This window comes from Onychomys torridus, chromosome 3, assembly GCF_903995425.1.
Source record: "Onychomys torridus chromosome 3, mOncTor1.1, whole genome shotgun sequence".
NCBI lineage: Eukaryota > Metazoa > Chordata > Mammalia > Rodentia > Cricetidae > Onychomys > Onychomys torridus.
This window is the reverse complement of record NC_050445.1, coordinates 151,853,305-151,880,085: the sequence shown is the minus strand read 5'-3', so window position 1 is coordinate 151,880,085 and position 26,781 is coordinate 151,853,305. Positions and strand designations below refer to the sequence as shown.

General features: G+C 44.9%; 1 protein-coding gene across 34 annotated transcripts in view; it reads right to left on the bottom strand.

Annotated features, from left to right (window-relative positions):
• Positions 1-7,985: 7,985 nt before the first annotated feature.
• Positions 7,986-26,781, bottom strand: part of Plekha5 (pleckstrin homology domain containing A5) — a 181,521-nt gene continuing 162,725 nt past the window's right edge. For 9 of the 34 annotated variants that reach the window (XM_036182503.1, XM_036182504.1, XM_036182508.1 and 6 more), the window contains 9 exons: positions 25,990-26,178; positions 23,992-24,112; positions 20,411-20,523; positions 17,737-17,946; positions 16,541-16,681; positions 16,047-16,171; positions 13,629-13,765; positions 11,605-11,691; positions 7,986-8,837 (listed from right to left, as the gene is read on the bottom strand). In XM_036182503.1, the coding sequence (XP_036038396.1) occupies positions 8,803-8,837; positions 11,605-11,691; positions 13,629-13,765; positions 16,047-16,171; positions 16,541-16,681; positions 17,737-17,946; positions 20,411-20,523; positions 23,992-24,112; positions 25,990-26,178 (1,158 nt within the window). In that variant the 3' untranslated portion in view covers positions 7,986-8,802. Of the gene's footprint in view, positions 8,838-11,588; positions 11,692-13,628; positions 13,766-16,046; positions 16,172-16,540; positions 16,682-17,736; positions 17,947-20,410; positions 20,524-23,991; positions 24,113-25,989; positions 26,179-26,781 lie in introns of those variants that run through there. The other 25 variants (XM_036182516.1, XM_036182517.1, XM_036182519.1 and 22 more) reach the window with 7 other exon arrangements.

Genomic DNA, 26,781 nt, shown 5'->3' with positions numbered 1-26,781 from the left:
TAGGTTGAAAAAATTAGCAGCTCAGGCCCAGTCCATGGACAAACCTCTCTGGGTCTCATATATTCCTTGCCCCAGCCAGAGAGGGCCAGGCAGGGCTTCCCATCTCTCTTCACTCTGTCTCCGCCTTTCTCTCACCTTCCTGTCTTGACCTAATAGTCTGACCTTCCAGACAGGATGCCACCCTGGATTTGACCAGAACACGAATGTGACATAGGAAAATGCCAGGCCAAGGCAGCCCGTTGGCCCTTAACTCAGACGCTCCCTGGTTAGGTCTGGGAGCTCACTGGAGCTTTATCTGTCTTATGACCCACTCAGTGGAAGAAAGCTGGGGGTTCTGCACTGGCTGCGAGAACCTTGAGTTGAGAGTTCTAATTCTGGGATTCTCCATTGGCCCACCACTCAATCAGCAGAAAGCTCAGAGAAACTTCTGTTAGTTATTTAGCGGCCCTCTTACCCCGCAAGGAACACGTCCCGAACACGACAAATCCACAGAAGAGCTGTTTATTAATAGAGGATAGAGGACAGAGGTGACAGGCCTGTGTGAAGCACACACGTGAGTGAGGAGAGGAGAGGAGAGGAGAGAGACCTGTGCAGAACGACGCCAGCTTTTTAAAGAGTGAGCCGCGCATGCGTACAGGACCACCTGTGGCTACTCCACACATGCGTGTAGATTACATGGCTGCCCACACGCGCTTTATGCAACCATGTAAAGCCACGGTCCTAGTCACTCGAGATGTTCTGACCTGGAAATGGCTATCTTGAACCAGAAATAACTAGGCGGTCCGCCGGGCAAGCCCAACCGTGTGGACACGTTGTGATTTCCTATCATTCCCGACTCATATGTTCTTAAAAAAAAAGAAAAAACAAAAAACAAAAAACCGTGGATAGATGGGTATGGGGCGCCGTTTCTCTCAAAGACTGCTTCAGGCTGAATGGTGGACGTTGATTGGTTCTTGGGGGGAGATGGGGAAGCTGGCTCCTGAAGTCCTGGGATGAAGTCCTGCAGCTGTGTCAAGATAGCCATTTCCAGGTCAGAACATCTCGAGTGACTAGGACTCCATGGCTTTACATGGTTGCATAAAGCGCGCGTGGGCGGCCATGTAATCTACACGCATGTGTGGAGTAGCCACATGTGGTCCTGTACGCATGCGAGGCTTTTTAAAAAGCCAGCGCTGTTTTGCACAGGTCTCTCTTCTCTCTCTCCTCTCCTCGCTCACGTGTGTGCTTCACACAGGCCTGTCACCTCTATCCTATGTTAATAAACAGCTCTTCTGTGGATTTGTCGTGTTTGGGACGTGTTCCTTGCGGGGTAAGAGTGCCGCTAAATAACTAACAACTTCCCCTGACCCTGTGGCTTCTTGACCCTGTTCTTGTCGAGGATGGGGATGTCCTCTTACTTTCCAGGCATATTTGGTTTTTCTGTATTTAAGAGGACATTCTAAGTGGCTGGGTAGTGACCCTTGTTTTTTACCCTGATCCCTGGCCCCTGCCACAGATTCCAAATTCTCCATTCCAAAGTACACACCCTCAGCCTGGCTGCAGGCTAATCTAAAAAGCTCCATGTGGGAGACCTTGTTTTGAATTCACTTGTTCAGATCTCGGTCCAAACTGGGCCTCAATATACATTAGACTAATGGCCACTGCTAGCCCAAATTCAGAACCTTCAATTTCTAATATCTAATCGGAGTTAGGTAACTCCAAAGATAGAATGCTAGCATGGTCTGAGGCCTCTCTCCCACATAACTCACAATTCACTTTAATCTTTTCCATGACTCTGGCTTTCAGCCCCACCTAGAGCTTGAAGACCCACTCCCATTTCTGCGGGACCTCCAAACTTCTATCTACTCCTAGCATAGAACATAGAACTCTTTTGGGTTATGCTTTTGGCCCACTGTGTTTCTGCCTCTCCAAGACTAAAAAAAAAAAAATCATGCTTATATTTTTAGCAGGTAAGAGGTAAAAGAAGTTCAGATTGTCTTCCCCATTTGCAGAGACGCACACAAACTTGTTACGGATATGTAGATCACTGGGCTCAGCCTTACAGAGATTCAAATGTCTGTTGGGTGAAATTTTTTTCATGCTGTTCTACTCTGTTGAAAAGCTGGCTCTGGAGTTGGAATTTGACCCGCCTCCTCCAGGCCCAAGTATCTTTGCTTAAAACTTTCCTCCAAAGTCTCTGTCCTGGGAGAGGTGGGTTGAGAGAGGCCTCTGTAACCACCACAGCCTGCAGAGATAGGCAAGAAGGCAGTTATTTTCAACACAACTAAGCAGCCAGTATTGGTTCAAACTTTGGGAGTCTGACACTGAGTAGTTTATTTTAGGCATATTTAATAAGCACAGGACACTTTGGGGACGACTTTCCTGGTGATAATTAACTCAGTCCCACGTATACAATAAAGTACAAAGTAAGCCAAATAAAAGAGATTGATACATCAAGACTCTTTTTTGTTTTGTTTTGTTTTTTCCAGGGTTTTTCTGTGTAGCTTTGCGCCTTTCCTGGAACTCACTTGGTAGCCCAGGCTGACCTCGAACTCACAGAGATCCTCCTGGCTCTGTCTCCCAAGTGCTGGGGTTAAAGGTGTCCACTGTCCGGCGCATCAAGACTCTTTGTAAAGTACGTGTGACACCTCCATAGAGATGTGTTGTGTAGACTGACTGAGAAAAACAAGTTTATAGTATTGGTCTGGGGGAGGATCTGGTGTGGTCTCCTGTTGGACCAATAGCACCAAGGTCACCAGGCTGTTAACCAAGGCCAGCCAGCCTTCTTGGTGGATAACAGGTGATGCATCCCTTCCTTTGAAAGAACAACCCCATGTATTTAACATTCCAGGTTCCCCTAGTGTTTACCTGTGCGCACAAGACCTCTGTGCCTCCTACAGTGGCCACCTGACACATGACAAGGAAAAGAGGAAAAAAAATCAAACAGCCTAAAAAAAAGATACTATATGCTTAAAAACAGCTAAAAAGGAAACTATTCCCAATAGGGACTGTGGCTGCTTATCTCACATTCCTTTTCTTGGTTTTGTTTAATTCTAAATAACGCCTCTCTTACATCTATGGCTAAAACTTTTGCTAAAGTATGAATTTTCTTTTATCTCAGGATTTGTAAGCCCGTTTTACGATTTTTTTTTAATTTTAGGATTTGTAAGTCCCCTGGGTGTGGTTTTAAAAAATCTGTAACAAAAAAGTTACCTTAAAACTAATAGGGAGTGATATTATTGGAGGTATGGTCTTGTTGGAGGAACTGTGTCACAGGGGTGGGCGGGGGTGAGGTTTTGAGATTTCAGCTCAACCCAGACCCAGTGTCACTCTCTATTCCTGCTGGCTGCTGATAAGAATGTAGAACTCTCTGCTCCTTCTCCAGCACCATGTCTGCCCGAATGCTGTCATGCTTATTGCCATGATGATAGTGGACTGTAAGTCAGTCCCAATTAAATATTTTCCTTTGTCAGAGTTGCAGTGTGGGGCTGGAGAGATGGCTCAGAGGTTAAGAGCACCAACTGCTCTTCCAGAGGTCCTGAGTTCAATTCCCAGCAACCACATGGTGGCTCACAACCATCTGTAATGAGATCTGGCGCCCTCTTCTGTATGCATAATAAATAAATAAATCTTAAAAAAAAAAAAAAAGTTGTGCACGCCTTTAACCCCAGCACTCGGGAGGCAGAGCCAGGCGGATCTCTGTGAGTTTGAGGCCAGCCTGGTCTACAGAGGGAGATCCAGGTAAGTACAAGCTACACAGAGAAACCCTGTCTCAAAAAACAAAAACAAAAAACAAAACAAAACAAAACAAAACAAAGGGGGGGTTGGGGATTTAGCTCAGTGGTAGAGTGCTTGCCAAGAAAGTGCAAGGCCCTGGGTTCGGTCCTCAGCTCTGGGGGAGGTGGGGAAGACAATCTGAAAAAGGGCGTTTTCCCCAGGCCAGGTACAAGTCTTTTTTTTTTCCCCCTCGAGACAGGGTTTCTCTGTAGCTGTGGAGCCTGTCCTAGACTAGCTCTGTAGACCAGGCTGGCCTCGAACTCACAGATCCACCTGCCTCTGCCTCTCCAGTGCTGGGATTACAGGCGTGCGCCACCACCGCCCGACACAAGTCTTTTTTTACACCAATTTTTTAAAAAAATTATTTACTTTTATTTTATGTGCATTGGTGTTTTGCCTGCAGGTCAGATCTTCGAGTTACAGACAGTTGTTAGCTGCCATGTGGGTGCTGGAATTTGAACTTTGGGAGATCAGTCAGTGCCCTTAACCACTGACCCATCTTTCCAGCCCCCCAGATACAAGTCTTTTTGTTTGTTTGTTTTTGTTTTTGTTTTTTCGAGACAGGGTTTCTCTGTAGATTTGGAGGCTGTCCAGGAACTTGCTTTGTAGACCTGGCTGGCCTTGAACTCACCAAGATCCACCTGCCTCTGCCTCCCGAGTGCTGGGATTACAGGTGTGCGCTGTGGATATTGCACTGTATGCTGTAAATGTGTTGCTTTGATTGGTTAATAAATAAAGTGGTGTCTGGCCAGTAGCCAAGCAAGATGTATAGGTGGGACAAAGAGAGAGGAGAATTTTGGGAACAGGAAGGCTGAGAGAGGAGTCTCCTGCCAGACACAGAGGAAGCAAGATGTGAAGGCAGAACTGGGAAAAGGTATCAAGCCATGTGGCTAAACATAAATACAAATTATGGGTTAATTTAAGTGTAAGATCTAGCTAGCAAGAAGCCTGAGCCATTAGGTCAAATGGTTTTAATTAATATAAGCGTCTGTGTGTTTACTGTGTGTTTACACAGAGAAACCCTGTCTCAGGAAAAAAAAAAAAAAAGACTTGTACCTGGCCTGTGGAAAAATGCCCTTTTGCAGATTGTCTTCCCCGTCTCCCCCAGAGCTGAGGACCGAACCCAGGGCCTTGCACTTTCTTGGCAACAGGCCGGGCGGGACTGGAGAAAACTCCAGCTACAGGTGTGTGCCACCTCCGCGCAGCAAGGATCCCCTCTTTAATGGACTCAGAACTGCCCCCTCCACCAAACACCCTCCTTAGCAGAAAACAGCTATAACACCCCTGCCCTGCATTTTTATATTCTCTGAGTTAGGAATGAGTCTCCTGCAGAAAAACTACACCTCCCAGCTTTCCTTGTGGACTATGGAAGTAATTGGCTACATCTCCTAGCTTCTGCAGATGTGTAAGTCATTTCTGCCCTGTAAAAGGAGGCACCCCATCTTCCTCTGTAAGCCTTTTGTCACCCGCACAGGAGTGACCATAGTGTTCCCTCACTGTGAAAAGCATGGTTCTGCCTAAGGACAGACCAAGCCCGTCTGCTTCTCTTCCTTCTCTGCAGCTGCCTGAACAATTTAACAGCTGCAGCATGTTCCCTGGAGGGGTATGTCAAAAGCCTGTTAGATGGAGACCTTAGGAAAGAGCTGAGACAGGGCCTGTACCCAGAGACCAGGAAGCACTGAGTGGTGCACACACAGGGACATCAGTCCCGCTCTATCTAATGCTGAAGAGCTGCCACAGGCTCGAACCCATGGCACAGTTAGTTCTGCCAGCTGTATTACCCTTCGCCTTTTCAAGTTTCTAGTCGACTTTTCAATGTGAATTACTTTATAATTATAATTAAAACTTCAAAATTGACAAATAAAAAAAAAAAAAGGAAGGTTGGGGATTTAGTTCAGTGGTAGAGCGCTTGCCTAGCAAGCACAAGGCCCTGGGTTTGATCCTTAGCTCCAAAAAAAAAAAAAAAAAAAAAAAAGCCTACTTTAAAAGTCCAAACCACTTCCTACAGATTTATATTTAACCAGCACATGACGAATTCAAGGAAATTTGGGGAAAACTCCCAAGTATTTTACTTTAGCATAACAAAAAAGTTTCTGCATTCATTGGGCAGAGGGGCAGGCAGTTCAGCTGGCAGAGAATCAGAAGTGATCGATTCTGCTAGATATGCTTCCAAAGTTCCTCTGACACTGAAGATGATTTACAGAAATTACATCAGCTACTCCACCTTAGGACCATTCGTGGGGCAGAGCCAGAGGCTCTGCTCAGGGTAAGGACACTTGCTGTTCTTCTATTGGACCCAGGTTTGGTTCCCAACGCCCACAAGAGACAGATCACAATCACTTGAAACTTGTTTAAGCTGATCAGAAGGCCTCCTGGCCAAGAGCACCTTCACACACATGGTGTACACACAAACACTTAGAAATATACAGGTGAGATAAAGTAAGTAGGGCCTGGAGAGATGGCAGGGATTAAGGGTGTATACTGTTTCTCTGGAGGACCCAAGTTCGGTGACCAGCACCCATGTCAGGCAGGGTGAGAAAGAAAGCTATCTTTTAAGTTTTAATTACTTTGCCTAAGAGAGCCATGAAACGAAAATGCCTCTGACTTATAAGCCCTTGTCCAAGGACAGGTATTTCCTGAGGTGCTGGAGGTTGTTGTTCATTTGAGACACAAGCCACGTTTTCACTTCCCTAAACAAGTTTGTTTGACCTAATTGTACCAGATGTGCTTGACCACACGTAGGTGGGAGGTACTTGGGCAGGAAATGCATCTGGATGTATGCTTACCCCAGTTTGGATGTAGGTGGAAGTACTTAGCCTTCTGGGTTTGCCTTTATAAGAACCTGGTTAACATAGTTCATGGCCATCTTCTGGAAATTCCAGAACAGACTAGCCAGAGCCCATCCATTATCCTGGCTGGTATTTAATTAAAGCTTGCTTCAATTTGGCTCAAAACTGGGGTAGTGGGAATAACAGTAGCTCACAACTTCCTGTAACTCCCGTTCCAGGAGGATCTGGTGTCTATAGCCTCGGTGAGATCCTGAACTTGTGTACAAACATACACAAACACACTTAAAGACAATAAGCAAATCTTTAAAAAAAAAAAAGATAAAGAGACCCTCCCTCCCCAAACCCCAACCCTTAAAGAAGCCCAAAGAATGCCAGGAGAAAAACCAAACCATCTCTCATCATGGCAAAGCTGCCTTCTATCATGTTATGACTGAGGGGCATAGTCCGTTTGACACCGTTACATAAAGGTACTGCGTTTATAGACTCTGAGCTTGCAACACGATTCTGACCCATCTTCACTGACCTACACTCAGGCTAAGCACTGTTGGTTTGTTTCCTTTTGCAGTGCATGTGTTTTTGTTCATCTGCATTTTGAATTAAGTCTACATCCTCCTTAGTGTATCATGGGATGGGGGACTGACTTGACTAGGGCCAACTTGGTTGGAGCTATCTGCATGGGAATCCAGAAAGCATAGCATTTCCTTGTACTCCGTGAACAATACACAGCGTGAACAAAAGGTTGGAGAGGAAGGAAACGTAATTGATTCTGAAGAGCGTGAACATCTGCAAACAATGTATTCTAAAGAAACCATCTCTGAGGGCCCCACTCAAGAGAAACAGTGTCTAGTTCCCCATGGCAGAGAAGCAGCCCCTCCCCATGTTCACTCCCTAAGCCTACTGGGACTGCAACTTGGAGACATGGAAACTGGGTAGGAGACTCCACAAAACTAACTGCGCCCATTGGTGATGAGCTGATGGATTTATGTGAAGTCAGAACAATGATATGGTGGTCTACACTGTGTCATGAAGTGGATGACCGTGGTCAGCACCATTTTCTTCTCTGGCTTCAGGTTCCTTTACTCTGTCATGGGAGGGCTGGACACACAAGGCCTTTAATGGTGCTGCCCAGGGAGGCAGGATTAAAACGCCACTTTTCACTTGGGTCTCTGATTTTTTTCCCTCTTCTTTTTCTGGTGTTGGGAATTAATCATAGGGACTCATACATGCTGGGAAAGTGCTCTACCTCTGGGTTACATTCCAGGTCTCAGATTCTCCATTTTAAGTGACAAGAAAAAAAAGACTCTAGCCAGATGTGGTGGTGCACACCTCTAATTCCAACACTTGGGAAGCAGAGGCAGGCTGTCTTTCTAAGCCAGAGCTACATAGTGAAACCCTGGGGGCTAGGGGGAAGGAGAGAAAAAAAGATTCTAACACAAGTGATTTAAGAACATCAACATTTATTTAACATGATAAAAAAGAAATGAGATATGAACATTTGCATTAATCTCTAGTAAGCAGCCTTTGTTACATGTGCTCACTGTGTGACATCTGCACAGTGAACATAATTACATCTGTACACAGACTGAGTACTGGATCTAAAAGCCTGCTTATTGCTGTACACATCTATTTCAATGACGTAAACGCCCAGTACTTCAGAATACCTACACTTGTAATTGTTCTGCTTTTTAAAGAAAAGCTACGCAATAGCATTGGTGTTGAAGCTGACAGAGTATGGCAGTAACCGCTGACGTTGTAATCAGACCAAGGAAGCATTATAGCAGAAAACAGGACATACTTCACTTAGCAGTAATAAAACGACACATTTTAAATATATTATATAAAATTTTTACAAATCAAGTGTCAAACAAAGCACTGCAGTAGCCAAAATGCGAGGAAAGAAGGAAGAAAACAAGCTTCACAGGAGAGTACAGCTTTGCCAAAAAGCCAAAGGAACATAAATTCACCTAGACGTAAGCATCCAAATCTGGGGACTGCAACTAAGCAAGCTCTGGATGGAGCGCGCGCACGGGAGGAAGCACCTTGACTGGTGTGTTCTGAACTCATAGCAGCAAGCCAGTGGAGGATGGTGACCTTGAGACTACGGAGTGCACATGTGGGCCATTAAAGCTATTTTGGAATAAACATTTTCCAAAGGTGATAAAACGATGCTCTGTGGTCAGAAGCATCAGAACTATGAATTTCATAGATTTAAGGTATACTGTACAACATCTTCTTACACGGCTGAGGGTCCACAGCTTCAGCTCTGTGTGCTCTCAAGAGACGTCAGTGCAGCTGGAAATCAAGAGAGGAGAAATTACTTTTGACATCCGCAAAGCTAATGAACGGCAGTGTCCCAAAGTACCTAAGCCAGCACAACAGAAGTGACCAGCATGGCCTGGAAAACCCCAACACAGAACACACAGAAGGGTACTTCCTTTATTTCCGCAAGTCCAACTGAGAATCCAGAGAAGTGTGTGACGCCATTAAACAGCAATTCAGGAAAATGTCTCAAATTTGTTACTGAATAGCTTTGCCCGACTTCACAAACTAATTTACTGAACCACCAAACCAGCAGCAGCATTTGTGAGGATTCCTACACCCCACCAAAACTACAAGCACAGGGAAACATGACAGACACAAGGTGAGATGTCAGTAGTGACAGTGTGTTCCACAGGTTAGCTGTGTAGGGTGGTCACATAACAGGAGATGAGAAAAGATCTGCTGATGTCTGTGCCTGGATGTAATGACCAATGCCACTTGGAATCAAAGTTCAAAGACAAAATCCAGTAACAAGTTACCAAACTGGAGCATTTTGAGCTCTGACCATCCTTTGTTAGAGGAGTGGTTATTGTACCATACATTAAAGCCTGTTTAGTAAGCCACAAAATTCTTGTGAATGGCTTTGTGTTTTGATATTGAGCCTCATGAAGCTCAGGCTGGGCTGGAACTCACTTTTTAACCGATGACGACCTTGAATTTTTGATTCTCCGGCCTCTGCCTCCCAAGTGCTGGGATTACTGGTGTGTACCATTGTGGTGGTTTGAAAAAAAAAACGGCCCCCAAAGGGAGTGGTGCTGTTAGGAGGTGTGGCCTTGTTGAAGGAAGTGTGTTGCTGTGGGGTGAGCTTTGAGGTCGCCTATGCTCAATCTAAGCTAGTTCAGTCCATTTACTGTTGCCTGTGGTTCAATATGTAGCAGCTCCTTCGCCAGCACCAAGTCTGCCTGCATGCCGCTGTGCTCTCCTCCATGATGATAAAGGACTGAACCTCTGAAATGTAAGCTGCCACCTCAATTAAATGTTTTCCTGCGTTGGGGATTTAGCTCAGTGGTAGAGCACTTGCCTAGCAAGAGCAAGGCCCTGGGTTCGGTCCTCAGCTCTGGCAAAAAAAAAAAAGTTTTCCTTTATACGAGTTGCCATGGACTGGACGGTGGTGGCACACGCCTTTAATCCCAGCACTAGGGAGGCAGAGCCAGGCGAATCTTTGTGAGTTCGAGTCCAGCCTGGTCTACAAAGTGAGATCCAGGACAGGCTCCAAAGCTACACAGAGAAACGCTGTCTTGAAAAAACCAGAGATTTGCCATGGTCATGGTGACTCTTTACAGCAATAGAGCACTAAGACACCATCATGCATAGTTCTGGGAACCGACCCAGATTCTTCATGTATGTTAGGTATGTGCTCTACCAACTGAGCTACATGTTTAGCTCCTGTAGATAGTGTTTTGTTTTGAGACAGGGTTTCACTATGCAGCCTTGGCCCCAGGAGCTCACTGTGTAAACACCAGGCTGGCTTTAAACTCGTGTCCTCACACCTGGCCCTGTGAATGGTTCTCAATGGCCATCTCTTCACTAATGTAAGTCTAGGCCATCCACTCGGCCGCATGGCATGTTTATTTCCCTTGTGTGCTGTTCATTTGTCACCAGTGTCAGCTATACACAGTCAAAAGAAAAGGCAAGACACAGATCCACCTGTCATAACAGGTCACTCTAGGAAGCGTCTCAAGCCACTGCAGAGGCTGAACTACAACCCGCAGAAGCATCTGGGCTCTACACAGACAGCCTCAAACCAAAGTTGACATCACGTTTCAGGACAGAGAGACGAGATACAACAAAAGCGAGGGTGAAGACAGATTCCAGACAATGGGCCCTGCTGCGAGAATGGATGGGTTAAATTAGAAGATTTTCTGAGTGTTTGCGTTACCACTGATGACTTGGGAATTTATGGTAACTGAAAAGCTGCCAGCACCGTAACAGGTGGTAGATGCTGAGAAAACATGGAAAAGCCATACAAATTCTCATTCTACTTTAGTTTTTCAAGAAAAGAAGACTATTTACTTATAAGCACAAAATGATGGTAATGGAAGCACTGTCTATGCTGTTGATAAGCAGGCCCGGGGCTCAGTGAGATAGCTAAGCAGTGCCGCCACCGCCACCGCCACTTAACAACTCAAGGTCCAATCCCAGAACCAACTCCACAAAGCTGTCCTTTACATGCACACTTGCTGTGCACACTCATGCCTGTCACATACATACATGGCACAACAGAACAAACAAACAAAGGAAGCAGCGACTCAGAAAGCTATCCTCAATTCTAAACCAGTCTCAGAGGCCCCGCAAGAAGAGCGCCTTCTCCGCCTCCAGGACGCCAGCATCCTAACCATGTAGCATCACTTCGGCCTCTAAAAAACCAAGTCACACTAAGCTTACTCACCAGGCAGAGGTGCCAAACTAAGTGCCCAACATTGTCCTGTGAGCATGGAATGACTGCAAATGCATCCTCAGCCCTGAGCTCGGGCAGGTCGGAGCACAGCTAGGGCTTCCAGGAGGTCTGGCCCAGGCCGGGAACCAAGGAAAACACTGTCACAGACCCAGTCTCTCCAAAGCCAATGTCAGAAATCTAAGCTACCATCTGGGCTTCAGATACAGGCCTGATGCGCTGGCAGTGCACAGCCCAGAGTTAATTCACTTGTACTGCTGTTCCAAGAAATGCAGGCAGTCCAAGGACAATACCCTTCCACAGGGACAAAAGAGAAGGAGAAGACATACTTCTGAGACTACACACACATGAAATGCGATCCTTCTGCGAGCTTTGGCGGAGGAGGTGGGTCTGGTGATTCGGAGGGCTCAGGAGACGGGGACAGACTTTTCACTAAAATACACCGAGAAAACAGAAGATAAGTACATACACCCAAGCATGTATATATATATATATAAACATACACATGTGTTGTTTTGAACAAAGCTAATTAATATTTGTGTGTGTGTGTGCGTGTGTGTGTGTGTGTGCGTGTGTGTGTGCGCGCGCGCGCGCGCGCGCGCGCTCGCATGCTTGTGGGGTCAGAAGATAGCTTAGAGATCCAACTCAGGTAGCCAAGGTTGGTGGCAAGTGCCTTTACTCACTAGCCATCTCTCCAGTCCAGAGGCCAGAAGATGACATTTTTAAGACACCATGGAGGGTGGCTTCTGATGCTGTGATCTCCACAATGCCACAGGGCTGGGGAGGGGTGAGACTTTTTCTTTCTTTGGTTTTTTGAAACAGGGTTTCTCTGTGTAGACTTGGCTGTCCTGGAACCTGCTCTGTAGATCAGGCTGACCTAGAACTCAGAGATCTGCCTGTCCTTGTCCTTCCCCTTCCAGAGTGCTGGGATTAAAAAGCCATCCTTTCCTTCCTTGCTGAGGCCAGCTGCCAGCTGTCTGTTACACACAGGCAGCTAAGTACCAGAGAGCTGTTAATGTTGTGGGTTCACCACTACAGCACTTTGTCCCAGCCTGCGCAGCAGCAAAGGGCTCGGGTGATCACAAAGTGAGAAGCCTCTGTGTGCACTGCCTGGTTAGTACTGAAGGATTCCCCTAGGGAACATGGCTCACACAGACACTGCTAAGGATGGCCCGCCCTCAGGTACTGAGTTCACTGCTGTTACTCTTTGGTGTCAGGCTGTCCTGAGAGTGTGAGTTTGGAGGACTGGAAGTGTGTCTTGCTTACAGAGTATAAGAAGCAAACATCTTAGAGGCCAGGTATAGTGGTGCACACTTTGAGTCCCAGCACTCAGCAAGGAGAGGCAGGTGGATCTCTGAGTTTGAGGCCAGCCTGGTCTACAGAGTGAGTTCCAGGACAGCCAGGTCTACACAAGGAAACTCTTGAACCTCCCCCCCCCCCCAAAAAAAAAGAAGCAGCACCACAGCAAACTGTTTAAAAGCACACCTAACCCCACTCCAATCCTCCAAAACTCCGCCGGAAAGAAGAAAAAAGGGTTCAAAACCACGAGAAACCTGAGGTTGAAGCCTCAGGAGTGAAGAACTTGTGTGTGAAGGCCAAGCTTCCACCCCTACATTCACACAAAACTCAAGAGAGACAGAGAATAAAGAGAACCGTCCACTCTTCCCACTGGAATTCCCGTGTGCACCATGGTATCAGCCAGGCAAGAGCAAGGGCATGGTCCTGTAACTTTAGTATCAGGTAACAAAGTATCAGGTTGTGGGTTCCAAGAATCCAGGCCTGCAAGCAGGAAAAATTTCCATGTAGGAAGGCATTGCTTAAAGACTTTGTTTTAAATTATGTAGCTGGTCGGTGGTGGCACACTTCTTTAACCCCAGCACTAGTGAGGCAGAGGCAGATGGATCTCTGTGAGTTGAGGCCAGCCTCATCTACAAAGTGAGTTCCTGGACAGCCTGGGCTATTAGAGAAACCCTGTCTCAAAAACAACAAACAAACAAACATGTATGTCTGTGTAGAAGTGGGTGCACATGATCTCAGGTACTCAAGGCATCGGATGTGGTATCAAAGTATGTCTTTAGCACTGAGCCATCTCTCCAGCCTGATGGTTTTTTGAGACAAGGTCATGGCATAGTGCAGGTTGGCCTTGAACTTCCTCAACCTCCAGAGTACAGGAACTGCAGGTGAGTCACCATGCATGGCTCTTCTAGAATCTTTTCAGAAGTAGTTTACTGGGTCATGACTGAAAAGACAATGAGAACCAATCCTCTGAGCCCTAAGCCTGGGTGGCAGAGGAGCAGGGACAGCTGATTCTCCCTTGTGGACTCCCCGTGTACAAGTACCTACATGAGGAGCAGGACACATGCACGTACCTGTGGTTTGATTCTCTCTGGGAACCTCAGGAGGTGACTCAGAAGAAGCTCGAGTTTCCTCCTCTTCATGAAGACTCTGCACTTCTTCAGGGTGGCTTTCTGCCCGATGGTTTCTCATCTCCGCCTCTTCTTGGGGGCTGAGGAGAAGAGAGTAGCATGTTAACACTTGCGGGACACCATCAGTTTCTTTTGTTCTTCTGCTATGGGATCTGGCTACATGGTCTAGACTGTTCTTCAACTTGGTCCTCTTGACTCAGCTTCTCAAATGTGGAGACCACAGGTATGTGCCACCATACTTAACCTTGTAATGCAAACTTATACTACACAGATGCTGGGTGTGTGGTGCACACCTGCAATCCAGCACATGGAAGGTGGAGGTGGAGGCAGGAGATCACAAGTCCAAGGTCATCTTGATTTCATAGAGAGTGCTAGGCTAGCTAGCCTGTGCTAAGACCCACTCATACAGAAAAGATGCCACCATCTATATTTAATAACTTAATGTTTTTCTTTTTTTTTTTTTTTAATTAAAATTTTTTTCCATTTTACATACCAACCCCAAATCCCTCTCCCTCCCCACCTCCCTCCCGCTCTACCCCCATCCACTCCTCAGAGTGGATAAGGCCTCCCATGGTAGTCAACAAAGTCTGGCATACCAAGTTGAAGGAGAGCCTAGCCCCTCCACATTGTATCAAGGCTGAGCAAGGTATCCCACCACAGGGAATGGGCTCCAAAAAGTCAGTTCATGCACCTGGGATAAGTCCTGGTCCTGCTGCCAGGGACCCCACGAACAGATCAAGCCACACAACTGTCACCCACATTCAGCGGGCCTAGTTCAGTCCCATGCAGGTTCCTGAGCTGTCAGTCCAGAGTCAGTGAGCTCCAACTAGGACCGGGTCAGCTGTCTCTGTGGGTTTCCCCATCATGATCTTGACCCCCTCTTCTTTTTTTTCTTGAATTCTGAATGCCATTTATTGAAGGAGGGAGGAGGTCTTAAATACAGGCTTACAGCATGATGGGAGAACCCCGGAGGGCAGAAATTCGCTTCTAATGTTGTTTGTTGTTTGTTTTTTTTTTTTTTTAAGCTGAGGATCGAACCCCAGACCTTGCACTTGCTAGGCAAGCACTCTACCACTGAGCTAAATCCCCACCCCACTCCTGATGTTTTACAATCTTGTATCTAAGCTGTTAATGCCCAATATACTGGATACACAGACAAGGAACATCCCTTAAGCATTTAGGAGGGTGGAATCTGGCAGGGAATTGGCATAGGGAGGATATCAAGGTCAAGGTCAGCAAGCAAGGCAACAGTTACCCAAAATGGGGACCAGGGACCTACAGGTTCCCCCCTTTTACTAAAAAATGAACTTCTGACTTAGGTTGTTGGGACGTCAGCAGGTCACCTTACCCAAACTTAATGTTTTTCTTGTAAATAATTTTATTTTCTTTCTTATACAACACAAACAGAGAAAGACCGGAGTAAATCATCTAGGAAGCTGCTATTCAGCTCAGCAACTCCCCACTTTACCGCCTGTGTTTCAGCTAAACTGCACATGAACCCTGACTCCCTAAACCAACATTTGTTCAATTTTCCTTTTTTTAAAAAGATTTATTTATTATGTATACAATGTTCTGCCTGTATGTATGCCTGCACGCCAGAAGAGGGCACCAGATCTCATCACAGATGGTTGTGAGCCACCATGTAGTTGCTGGGATTTTAACTCAGGACCTCTGGAAGAACAGCCAATGCTTCTAACCTCTGAGCCATCTCTCCAGCCCTCAATTTTCATTTTATGTATAGTCTACGTGTATGTCTGCACACCATTTTTATGCACAGTACCCAAAGAGGCCAGAAGAGGGCATCAGATTCTTTGGAAGTGGAGTTTTTACAAACAGCTGTGAGCCACCATGCACGTTCTAGGAATCCAACCAGAGTCCTCCATAAGAGGGCCCATGCTGAGCCATCTCTCCAACCCCTGGCATGTGTTTTTAAACTTTAACACCATTATTTATCAAGTCAGTACTCCAAAACTTTCCTGACTCTCTTATAATGCCAGGTTATGATTGTTTGATTAGGATTCCAAAGGTCTATTCACTGTATTGCCAGATAGGATCTTAATGTCTATGGCTGTATGAATGTTCACATGCTTAGGTATGTGGAGGTCAGAGCTATTGGGTCTCTTCCTCTATTGCTCTCCCACTTACATTTTCTGAGCCAGGGTTTCTTCACTGTACCTGGGGCTCTTGGATTTGGCTAGACTGGCTGGGGCAAGAGCTCCTGTGACCCACCTGTCTCTGTGGGGTGTATGTGTGTGTGTGTGCAGGCAAAACTCTCATACACATAAAATAAAAATAAACAGATCATTAGAAAGAGCCTCCCAGCTTTCTGGACAGCTGGTTCCTTTCTTCTTTAGCTCTTACCTGTATGGAACATCTTCCAGTGCCTGACCTTTATGCTTTTCTCTATCCATCTCTTCCTCAGAATTCATCCCATTTGGCTCAGATGTGAAGAGCATTTCATAAAAAATACTTTCAGTTCTTTTAAGCTACAAAATAAAGAAAAAATGCTTTTCAGAGCATTCTTGCCACATTTAATATTATTATTAAAGCTAAAATGATCACACTGTTTAAAAATTATGCCCTCAAATTATACATTATCACAAATATTTGTGGATACGTCTAGATTTAAGTATATTAAAGATATAAACATCATTTACTACTAAAAGTCTTTTAGACACATGATACACATTGCTGATGTAGCCATTGGGTGATATTTCTATGTGGTGAATACATCAAGCAAATGAAAGAAAATCTATTATTTCATTTAGATTTAGAGCTCTCTGAAAAGCACACCTTAGTTCCTTGGATCTAATCTTCCAAGTACCCCACCACCCTCCTATATCTGCCACTTCTACCTTTCTGCTGAGATCCACATTCTGGGGTTCAGCTTCTTCTAACTCAACGGTTTCTGCTGCTGGAGTTTCACGGACTGGCTTTACATCATCTTCTCTGCGGACAGTGTCTGGCTCCTGAACGTCACCATCCCTCCTTAGAGTCTGCTCAAAAGACAGACAGCAGTTTTTATTCACACACTCACATTTTTGTTATTGTTTTGAATCAGGTCTTGTCCCCAGGCTGGCCATGAATTGTCTTTTGCCTCAGCTTCATGAGTTGGTAGGATTATAGACAGGTCTTGCTATGTGGCCCAGGCTGGTGGGGAAATTGTAATCCTCTACCTACACTTCCTAAATGCTGTGATTAGAGGTCTCTGCCACTACTGCCTAGACTTAAAGCATTTTTTGTTGTTGGTTTTACTCTATTTTTTTTTTTTTTTAAGATTTATGTATTTATTATGTATATAGTGTTCTGCCTGCATGTATGCCTGCAGGCCAGAAGAGGGCGCCAGATCTCATTACAGATGGTTGTGAGCCACCATGTGGGTGCTGGGAAATGAACTCAGGACCTTTGGAAGAACAGCCAGTGCTCTTAACCTCTGAGCCATCTCTCTCCAGCCCAATTTATGAGGTTTTTGTCTCAAAATAAAAACTTTCTTTGAGGGCTGGGGATGTAGTTTTGTGATGACTACTTACTTAGCCCAGAACAACAGGAAAATGGCTAGTGGTACTTCTATCACTGCTAGGCTGGTCCTTCCTTTACAGCACACTAAGTAAGCCAGTCCTCTTAACAAACACATAGAAAGGACTGATAGATAAGAATAGCCAGGGGCTGTAGAGATGGCCCAGAGGTTAAGAGCACTGGCTACTCTTCCAAAGGTCCTGAGTTCATTTCCCAGCACCCACATGGCAGCTCACAACTGTCTGTGATTCCAGTTCAAGGAGACCTGCAACCTTCACACCAATGCATGTAAAATAAAGTTTAAAAAAATATTCTTTAAAAAAAAAAAAAAAAAAGAATAGCCAAAAGTGAGCCAAGTGGTGGTGGCGCACGCCTTTAATCCCAGTCCTCAGGAGGCAGAAGCAGGTGGATTTCTGTGAGTTCAAAGCCAGCCTTGTCTACAAAGTGAGTTCCAGGACAGCCAGAACTGTCACACAGGGAAAGCTTGTCTGGGTGGGGGTGGGGGGAGAAGCAATGTAATCAAAAGTCAACACACCTGAGTAACCCTGAAAGGACTCTCTCTCACACTGGAAGGACTTTGTAGGGGTGACTGGTCCGAAACAGTTATAACATTCAGGCCCTTCCTCTTCTCCCTCAGGCAGGCCTGTTGGTGCCTTCTTATTCTCTCCATCTGCTCTTCCACACTCATCCTAGGCCGAGCACTTTCAGCCAGACAGAGCTGTTCCACTGCGCTTCGAGGTCTCTCCTTAAGATTAAGAGTAAGTCTGTGAATACACGAGTTTGAGCGTGCGCGCGCACACACACACACACACACACACGCACGCACACAGGATATGTTGTTTAGTTGGTAGAGTGCTTGCATAGCATGTATGAGGCCCTAAATTGCATTCCTTGCTCCAAATAAACCAGGTACTTGCTTATCAGCGATCACTCAGAAGCAGGATCAAGGTCATCCTCAGTTACATAGAGCTCAAAGCGAGACTGGATTACATGAGATGTTGTCTCAAAAACAAATACTTTGGGCTGGAGAGATGGCTCAGAGGTTAAGCGTACTGACTGTTCTTTCAGAGGTCCCGAGTTCAATTCCCAGCACCCACATGGTGGCTCACAACCATCTGTAATGAGATCTGGTGCCCTCTTCTGGTCTGCAGTCACACAAGCTCTATACATAATAAATAAATAAATCTTTAAAAACAACAAAAAACAAATACTTCTGAAAAATATCATGAATTTTTTTTTTTTTTTTTTTTTTGGTTTTTTGAGACAGGGTTTCTCTGTGTAGCTTTGCATTTTTCCTGGATCTCGCTTTGTAGACCAGGCTGGCCTCAAACTCACAGAGATCCTCCTGCCTCTGCTTCCCGAGTGCTGGGATTACAGGCGTGTGCCACCACTGCCCGGCATGAATAAAAATTTTATAAGGTACAGTTACTTATGTTCGTATTCAAAAATCAGAGGTGGAGATTTGAATGCCAATAAGGGGACATCAGACTACACCTTATGTGACTTCCTCCTTCACTGGTCCAAATGTGGGGTACAATGGTGAAGAGAGTGAGCAAGGGGACTACAAACACAGAGACACAGAGAAGAGGGCAGAGAAGAGGGCACAGATATGGTACTTCTTCCTTGGTCTAACAAAAAGGGGAGGAGGGTGTGAGTATATAATTCAGCACTCAGGAGTTTGAGGCAGGAGGATCACAGTTTGAGGACAGCCTCACTCAGTTACATGAGACACAGGAGACCAAAAAGAAAAACAACAACAACAAAAAGCAGGATTGGGAACACAGCCTGTGGCAGTGTTCTAGTTCAGCTGCACAGGCCTGGGCTCCAGCCTTAGCACTATAAAAATCAACTCGCCGGGTGGTGGTGGTGCACGCCTTTAATCCCAGCACTCAGGAGGCAGAGGCAGGTGGATCTCTGTGAGTTCGAGGCCAGCCTGGTCTACAAAGCTAGTCCAGGACAGGCTCCAAAGGTACAGAGAAACCCTGTCTCGAAAAACAAAACAAAACAAACAAATCAACTCCTCCCACTACGAGGGTGTGGCTATTGAGAGCTGAAACAGCCAAAGGGCAACTGTGTTAGAGAGCCTAAGCTCATGTCACTGCAGTCTTTCTTTCTGAGTGCTTCTCTTAACCCCCAAGCTTCAAACCTATATGGAACCATTTTATTAAGCCCCACTGAAGCTGGGTGGTGTTGGCGCACACCTTTAATCCTAGCACTGGGAGGCAGAGGCAGGTGGAACACTGTGAGTTTGAGGCCAGCCTGGTCTACAGAGTGAGTTCCAGGTAGCCAGGGCTATACAGAGAAACCCTGTCTCAAAAAAACAAAAAACAAACGAACAAACAAACAAAAAACCCCCACAAACATAAAGCCAGGTGGTGGTGGTGCACGCCTTTAATCCCAGCACTCGGGAGGCAGAGCCAGGTGGATCTCTGAGTTCGAGGCCAGCCTGGACTACCAAGTGAGTCCCAGGAAAGGCGCAAAGCTACACAGAGAAACCCTATTTCAAAAACAAACAAACAAACAAATGAATAAATAAATAAATGGGGTGGTGGTGGTGGTACATACTTTTAATCCCAACACTTGGGAATCTCTGAGTTTGAGGCCAGCCTGGTCTACAGAGTGAGTTCCAGAGCTACAGAGAGAAACCCTGTCTCTAAACAAAAATAAATGGCACCAATTTCTTTCATTTTAGGAGAATGCAGTATTTTAGTCACACTTTACTGTCAAGTGACTAGTCAAGAAAACACCCTAAAATACTTTTTGGTTAACAATAAAGCTACAGAAACATTATTCTCTATCTGAACAACTGTACTTTATCACCATGGCCCATGGCCACTATATTAATACTGATACACAGCTGTTAGTTTTATCTCACAATTACTTATATTGGGGGGGTGGGATTTTGAGACAGGGTCTTATGTGGTGCAGGCTGGCCTCTTACTCAAGGTACACTGCATTCCCCTGAGTAGTTAGGATTATAAGTATGGGCCACCATGCCCTGTATTATTATTATTATTATTATTATTATTATTATTATTATTATTATTATTATTAAAGACATGGTCTGACTGTTCAGCCAAGCTGTCATCTGTGGGGCTGACTCTCTAACTATGAGAAAACTATAAGGAAGGTAATGTTTCTACCAAAGCTCTGCAGACAGCAAGCTCTGGGCGCAGTGCAGAGGCCTGCCCTCCATCTCTGGTATGTACCGTTCTTAGCTCCACCTTCTTCGTCTTCCTCAAGGTCACATAGGAGGCTATTGTGGAGGACTCCGGTGTGGGTGACTTCGTTCTCAGGGGAACTCCAACTGCAAAGTGGGGACCTGAAAGTTAAGGCATTGTAAGTTCCACAGAACACTTGTGACACAGTATGGCGCCAGCCCTTCTGATGCATTTCACGGGAGGCGTTTGCTGTTTATAGATTTCTGGTCAGTTGGGACTGAATCTAATACATGAACATAGCTCTGCTTGCCACTAGACCACACCAGCTCTTGGTGCACAATCAGACAGTTCTGCTACTTGCAAAGTGCTGGGGCTGGAGAGATGGCTCAGCAGTTAAGAGTATTACCTGTTGTTACAGAGGACTGGAGTTCGGTTCTCAGTACCCGTCAGGCAGCTCATAACCACCTGCAACTCCAGCTCTAAGGGATTCTACTACCTATTCTGATCTTTGAGGGCACCCACACATGATACATAACATTCATAAAACAGATAAATATTAATTCATTATATTTGTGTGTGTGTGTGTGTGTGTGTGTGTGTGTGTGTGTATTGCACAAACGTGCAGGTGAGTTTCATGGAGGCCAGAGGTATCAGATCCCGTGTCACTGGAGTTACTGGTGATTATGCACTGCTTGACATGGGTGTTGGTAATCAAACTCAGAGAAGTAACCTGAATGTGTGTTCCCAGGGCATGTTCATACACATGTAGTCCAGAATAAACTACTCTTCATGTGGGAACGGGAGCTGTATTTTCAGGCAGCAGCTCTGTAATTGGGGTTTATTCTAGGAATGTAAGTGGAATGATTTAGTATCAAGATAGATGAGTGGTTAAGAGCTCATACTGTTCTCCTAGAGGACCTGAGTTCAGTTCCCTACACCCACATCAGATGGCTCACAACCACCTACAACTCCAGCTCCAGAGAAGTCTGACTCCTCTGGGTTCTTTGGGCACCTGGATCACACATGGGAATGAGCTCAGTAAAGTGCCTTCCTAGCATGTATGAAGTCTGATCCCCAGATCCAAACAAAAGCAAAATAAAGTGAACTGCAACTCATTTTCACATTTGAAAAGCAACATGAAGACCAGCTTGGCATGACCCTGGTGCACAGTGAATCTGAGCACATTGCAGGGGCCGGAAAAGGGGAGACAGTCCCAGCAAGGGGAACACGGGCCAGAGAGGCTGAGGACCAAGGGCAGCAGGACAGTGAGGGTGTTCAAGAAAGGCCACCAAGCACCTCAGTGACAAATTCTCTCTGTCACTGTAAGCGTGAAAACTAACTGCGTCTGAGGGGAAAACAGGGTTTCAAAGTCCACAGGCAGACCATGCACAGGCTGCCCACAGATGCTGCCCATGCAGAGAGCATCAGCCATGCCTTCCATCCTCTAGCACCTTCCCTAGGCGGCTGAACTCCTAGCCTGTAGGGAAGCAGGACCTCCCTTCCTGTATCATGAGCAGATATCCATCCAGCACCTCACTAACTGGCAAACTCTGTAGTCTACAGCTGTAAGGACGTCCTCTGTTCTGTGTGTTGCTGCAACTGCTGTTTCCACCATATTCCACCACTGCAGAGTGGCAGTGTACTAAAGGAACTAATTAATGGAACATCTCTCACGATTGTCTCTAGTGACTTCTATGGAATTCTATCCAACCTACTGTTTCATTATGGGACAGCAATTTCTCAGCAGTAACACTGCAAAGGTTTGGGAGTGTGCAAAAGAGCAAAATAAAAGACTGCAGTAGAAAAAGAGGAGGAGACGCCTCTCCTTGGTAGCGCCCTTTGATCTCTAGGCTACCTGGGCTAGCCTGAAACGCTACCTGAAAAAAGGGGAGGGTAGGAGGGCAGATAGTTCGTGAATAAAAGTACTTGCCATGCAAGCCTGATGACCTGAGTTCAATCCCTGGAACCCACATCAAAGCTAAAGGAATGAACTGGTTGTACAACCTTGTCCTCTGGCCTCCACAGGAGTGACAGGGCATGCACACATGATGGATGCCATAGTGTACATCTGTAATCTCAGCACTTCCACGGAGATGAGGGGAAACAAATAAAATAAATAAATAAAAAGCAAGAGCCTTTGTCTCTAAAGTGAGGATCAACTTCTGAGGTTGTTTTCTGACCTCAACATACATGTCTTGGCATGCATGTACACATGTACACACATAGAAAAACATTAAAACAAATGAAAAAAATGATTTTGTTTAGATTACTGATTTTCATCTAAAAGCCCATCAGACTTCTTAAAATAAGCCCAGAGGCTGGTGATGAAGCAGAGTGGAACAGTCTTGCATAGCATGCTTGATGTCCTGGATTCTAGCCCCAGCACTAGGGCGGAGAAGAGGAAAGAAGAAGCAAAAGGAAACTTGTGTGTTGTGCTAGATGCGATGAGCTTCCCTCTTAAGCAGCAGCTGGTAAAGCAAAAACTGGAACTGCAGGGCCATGATTACTGGCCCAAAATTGGAGTCCCAGGCAGAAATATGACATACTGCCTAGAAAGTCTCCAACAGAACCGTCTAAAATCCTGTCAGATTACTATGTAGTGGAGAGGCTTTCTGATTAAGAACTACAGCACACCTCTGCCCTCCCTATAAGAAACAATCCTGGGTTGGGGATTTAGCTCAGTGGTAGAGCACTTGCCTAGCAAGCATAAGGCCCTGGGGGAAAAAAAAAGAAAAAGAAACAATCCAAACAGCCTGTCAATCAGCTGGACAGGACAAAGTTCTCCAGGAAAAGCTGCTTGCTGTGGTTTGAGTGTGCACATACACACGCACACATTCACATGCACACACACACATTCACATGCACTTGCCAGTGCTCTTGGAGGCCAGAAGAGGATGTTGGAATCGCCTGGAGCTGGAATTACAGGTGAGTTGCTTGATGTGGGTGCTGGGTACCGAACTTAGGTCCTCTGGAAGAACAGCAAGCACTGAGCCATTACACCATCCCTAATGGTGACTCTTTTGCCTAAACATATCTGATTCTTTTTACTTTATTTAAAATTTCTTTAAAAACACATTTTTTAGATTTATTTATTTAATGTATATGTTTATATGTGCACCATGTGTGTGTGTGGTGCCTTCAGAGGCCAGCAGAGTTTGGATCCCCTGGAACTGGAGTTACAGATGATGTGACTTGCCATGTAGGTGTTGAGAGTTGAACCCAGATCCTCAACAAGTGGTCTTAATCCCTGAGCCGACTCTCTGGCCCCTTCATTTATATTTTTGAGACAGAGTCATGCTAAGTAGCCCTAGCTGGGTCAATCCTCCTGTATGTTTGTGTCACCATGTCTGGGTCAAAACATTTCTTTCTTTCTATTTTTTTCCCTCTGAGACAAGGTTTCACTATAAAGCTGTCCTGGAGTTCACTATGTAAACAAGACTGACTTTGAACTCCACAGAGATTCACCACCATGTCCTGCTCAAAACATTTTTTAATTGGGAAACTCAGAGAGACCCCAAAGACTTCAGCTACGAGATTATGGACTTACATATGTACTGGGTGAAAATGTATACAAAACATTGGAAAACCGAGTAAAACACAAAAGGAGATCGAACACTGTGAGCACCGACCTTTAACAACTGGGGCTTCCACCTCGGAAACTGGCTCTGACTTTTCCTCTCCGTTAGATTCATCAACTTCCGCCACTGTGGTCAACTCTGGCTCACTCTTGTAGAGTCTATAGTCTGGACCCTTGAATGGAAGACATGTGATTGCAACAACAGAAAACAACAGGGTCACTGTGTGCTGTGCACCTCCACTAGGTAGGCGGCTCAGTGCTAGAAGCCTTGCCTAGCATGTGTAAGGGCCTGGGCTCAAGTAAAAAGTAAGTTTGCCTTTAAAGACGCAAATGGAAAGCCCCAACTCTGGTATTATACAACACATGTTACATGGCAACTGAGTAGAAAGAATAATTCAAAGTTTGTTTGTTTGTTTGTTTGTTTATTTATTTACTTATTTATTTGTTTGTTTTCGAGACAGGGTTTCTCTGTGTAGCTTTGCGCCTTTCCTGGAACTCGCTTTATAGACCAGGCTGGCCTCGAACTCACAGAGATCCGCCTGCCTCTGCCCCCCAAGTGCTGGGATTAAAGGTGTGTGCCACCATTGCCTGACCAGGGTGGCTTTTTTATTTTATTTATTTTTTTGGTTTCAAAGTTTTTTTTTTTTTCCCTTTCTTAGGAAGATTTTTAATTAGTGAAACTTACTATTTTAAAATTTAGACTATTCCTAGGGACAAAGTCTCTTGTTTTGTGTGTAGAGATTGAACCAAGGGCCTTGTGCTCACTCTAAAGATTTATATACATACATTAGTGTTTTGGCTGCGTGTTTCTGAGTGTACCCACAGGTGTGCTTGGTATCCACAGATCCCCTAGAACTCTCATTCTAGGTGGGTGTGCACTGCTATGTAGATACAAAGAACCAAGCCTGGGTCCTCTGGAAAAGCAGCAAGTGCTCTTAACCTCTGCACCAACCTTTCTAGCTTCTTTCATGTACTTTATCACCCAGGGTCATTCTTTGGAGGTAAGTCTCATACAGCCTAAAGTGGCCTTGACTCCTGATCTTTTTGACCTCCTAGGCATGTATTCTCATTCTCTCTCTCTCTCTGAGGCTGCCCAGCCTAGGCTGGTTTAGAGTCATGATTCTCCTGCATCTGCCTCTCTGAGTGCTGTGTAACAGATGGATGCCATCATAACTAGCTTAAAGTCACTACTTTTTTTTTCTCTTCAAGACAGGGTTTCTCTGTATAGCAGCTCTGGATATCCTGAAACTCGATTTGTAGACCAGGCTGGCCTGGAACTCACTGAGATCCTCCAATCGCTTGCATCCTGAGCACACTGGGATTAAAGGCATGTGCCACCCACGCCTGGCTCAGTTTTATCATGGTCATAGTTTTATCATAGACTAAAGTCTAAAAGTAATCATACAATCCAATAAATTTTCATCTAGAAGTAAGTCTGAGTAAGTAAGGTTCATCCCAAACTAAATTCCTGTCAAAGAATATTTTGTATTTCTCAAAATGATCTAAGTTTCAATTTTCTTGTTTTTCTTTTGGAGACAGGGTCTTGCTTTATTTTATTTATAGCTCAGGCTTGCCTTGACCTCACAATCCACCTGCTTACGTCCAGGTCCCCACTGTCCTTGCTCACGACAGTCTCCTCTTCTGCTCATTGAAGCTCTGTGTTTTCAAGCCCAGAGAGCTCTGATCCTTGCCAATACCTACGTCCTTGCATGGTTTTCCTAAACTGCCCACCTCCCGCTCGTTTTGCTATTTTCTGATCTAAATGTTCTGTTTGTCTCTAACACTCTGAAGTGGTGAATTTAAAATATGGCGTGATCAGAACGTGTAAAGTAACTACTTTATGAATAATGAAATATTAAAATTATGAGAATATTAAAAAGCAAAATGATAAAATGTAAATTGGAAAAACAAAGGGTAATGTTATATGCAAACAAAAAGGCACTAGCTAAAAAATGGAGTTATAGCAAAAATAAGCTGGAGCATAAAATAAATTAATTTTAAAAAATGAGTGGGTATATAAAATCATTCTGTGGCTATGGCAGCCACTTACACAGTGAGATCCATTTCTTGGATATCCTTGAACTTGATGAGTCTTCCTTTCTTCAGGCAGATGCACGGGGCCCCTGCTATAACAGAGCAAGGAGCTGCTATCACTGGGCAGAGGGGGGATTATGGGAGGCTGCTCTGTAAAGTCATAAGACCGAGGAAGTGGAGGCCGAGGTGGGACTACTTCCTCTTCCTAAAGATTGTAGAATAGTCACCTTATTTAGATAAGCAGATTGGGTTAAGCATCTCTACACTGTTTTCATTGCTACATTAACTTAGTTACTTTAATATGATTAAAGGGACACTGCCAAGCCAAAAGTCTCACACTGAAAAACCAAACAGTTTTGAATGACAGTAAATGGGGTTTAAGCCGTATCTGTTTTCTCCTACACTTACAGGGTAGCTTGACCTACCCAGACAGATTACTGCAGGGAATTACTGTACTTCATGGTAAAACCAGGAGGAAGGAAAAAAAAAAGCTAAAACATTATTATTATATATTTTTGATGATTTTTGAGAGAAAAAAAATTTCTTATTGGCTTTTAAACAAAACTCAAGGCCACAGACTTTTTTCAGTTAGGTTGACAGTATCTCTTTATTATAATATCTCTATGGCATGCATGACCGAGTCAACTTTATCTAGCAACCATCCTATAAATGTTATCAAACATAAGAAGCCATGATAAATATTCAAATTACTCAGAAAAAGCACAATAATGTCAAAACTCTAATAGGTGAAAAGTAGTCACTAATTTGATTTTTGCATTTAAGGAAGAAAAATCATGTTAGAAATTAC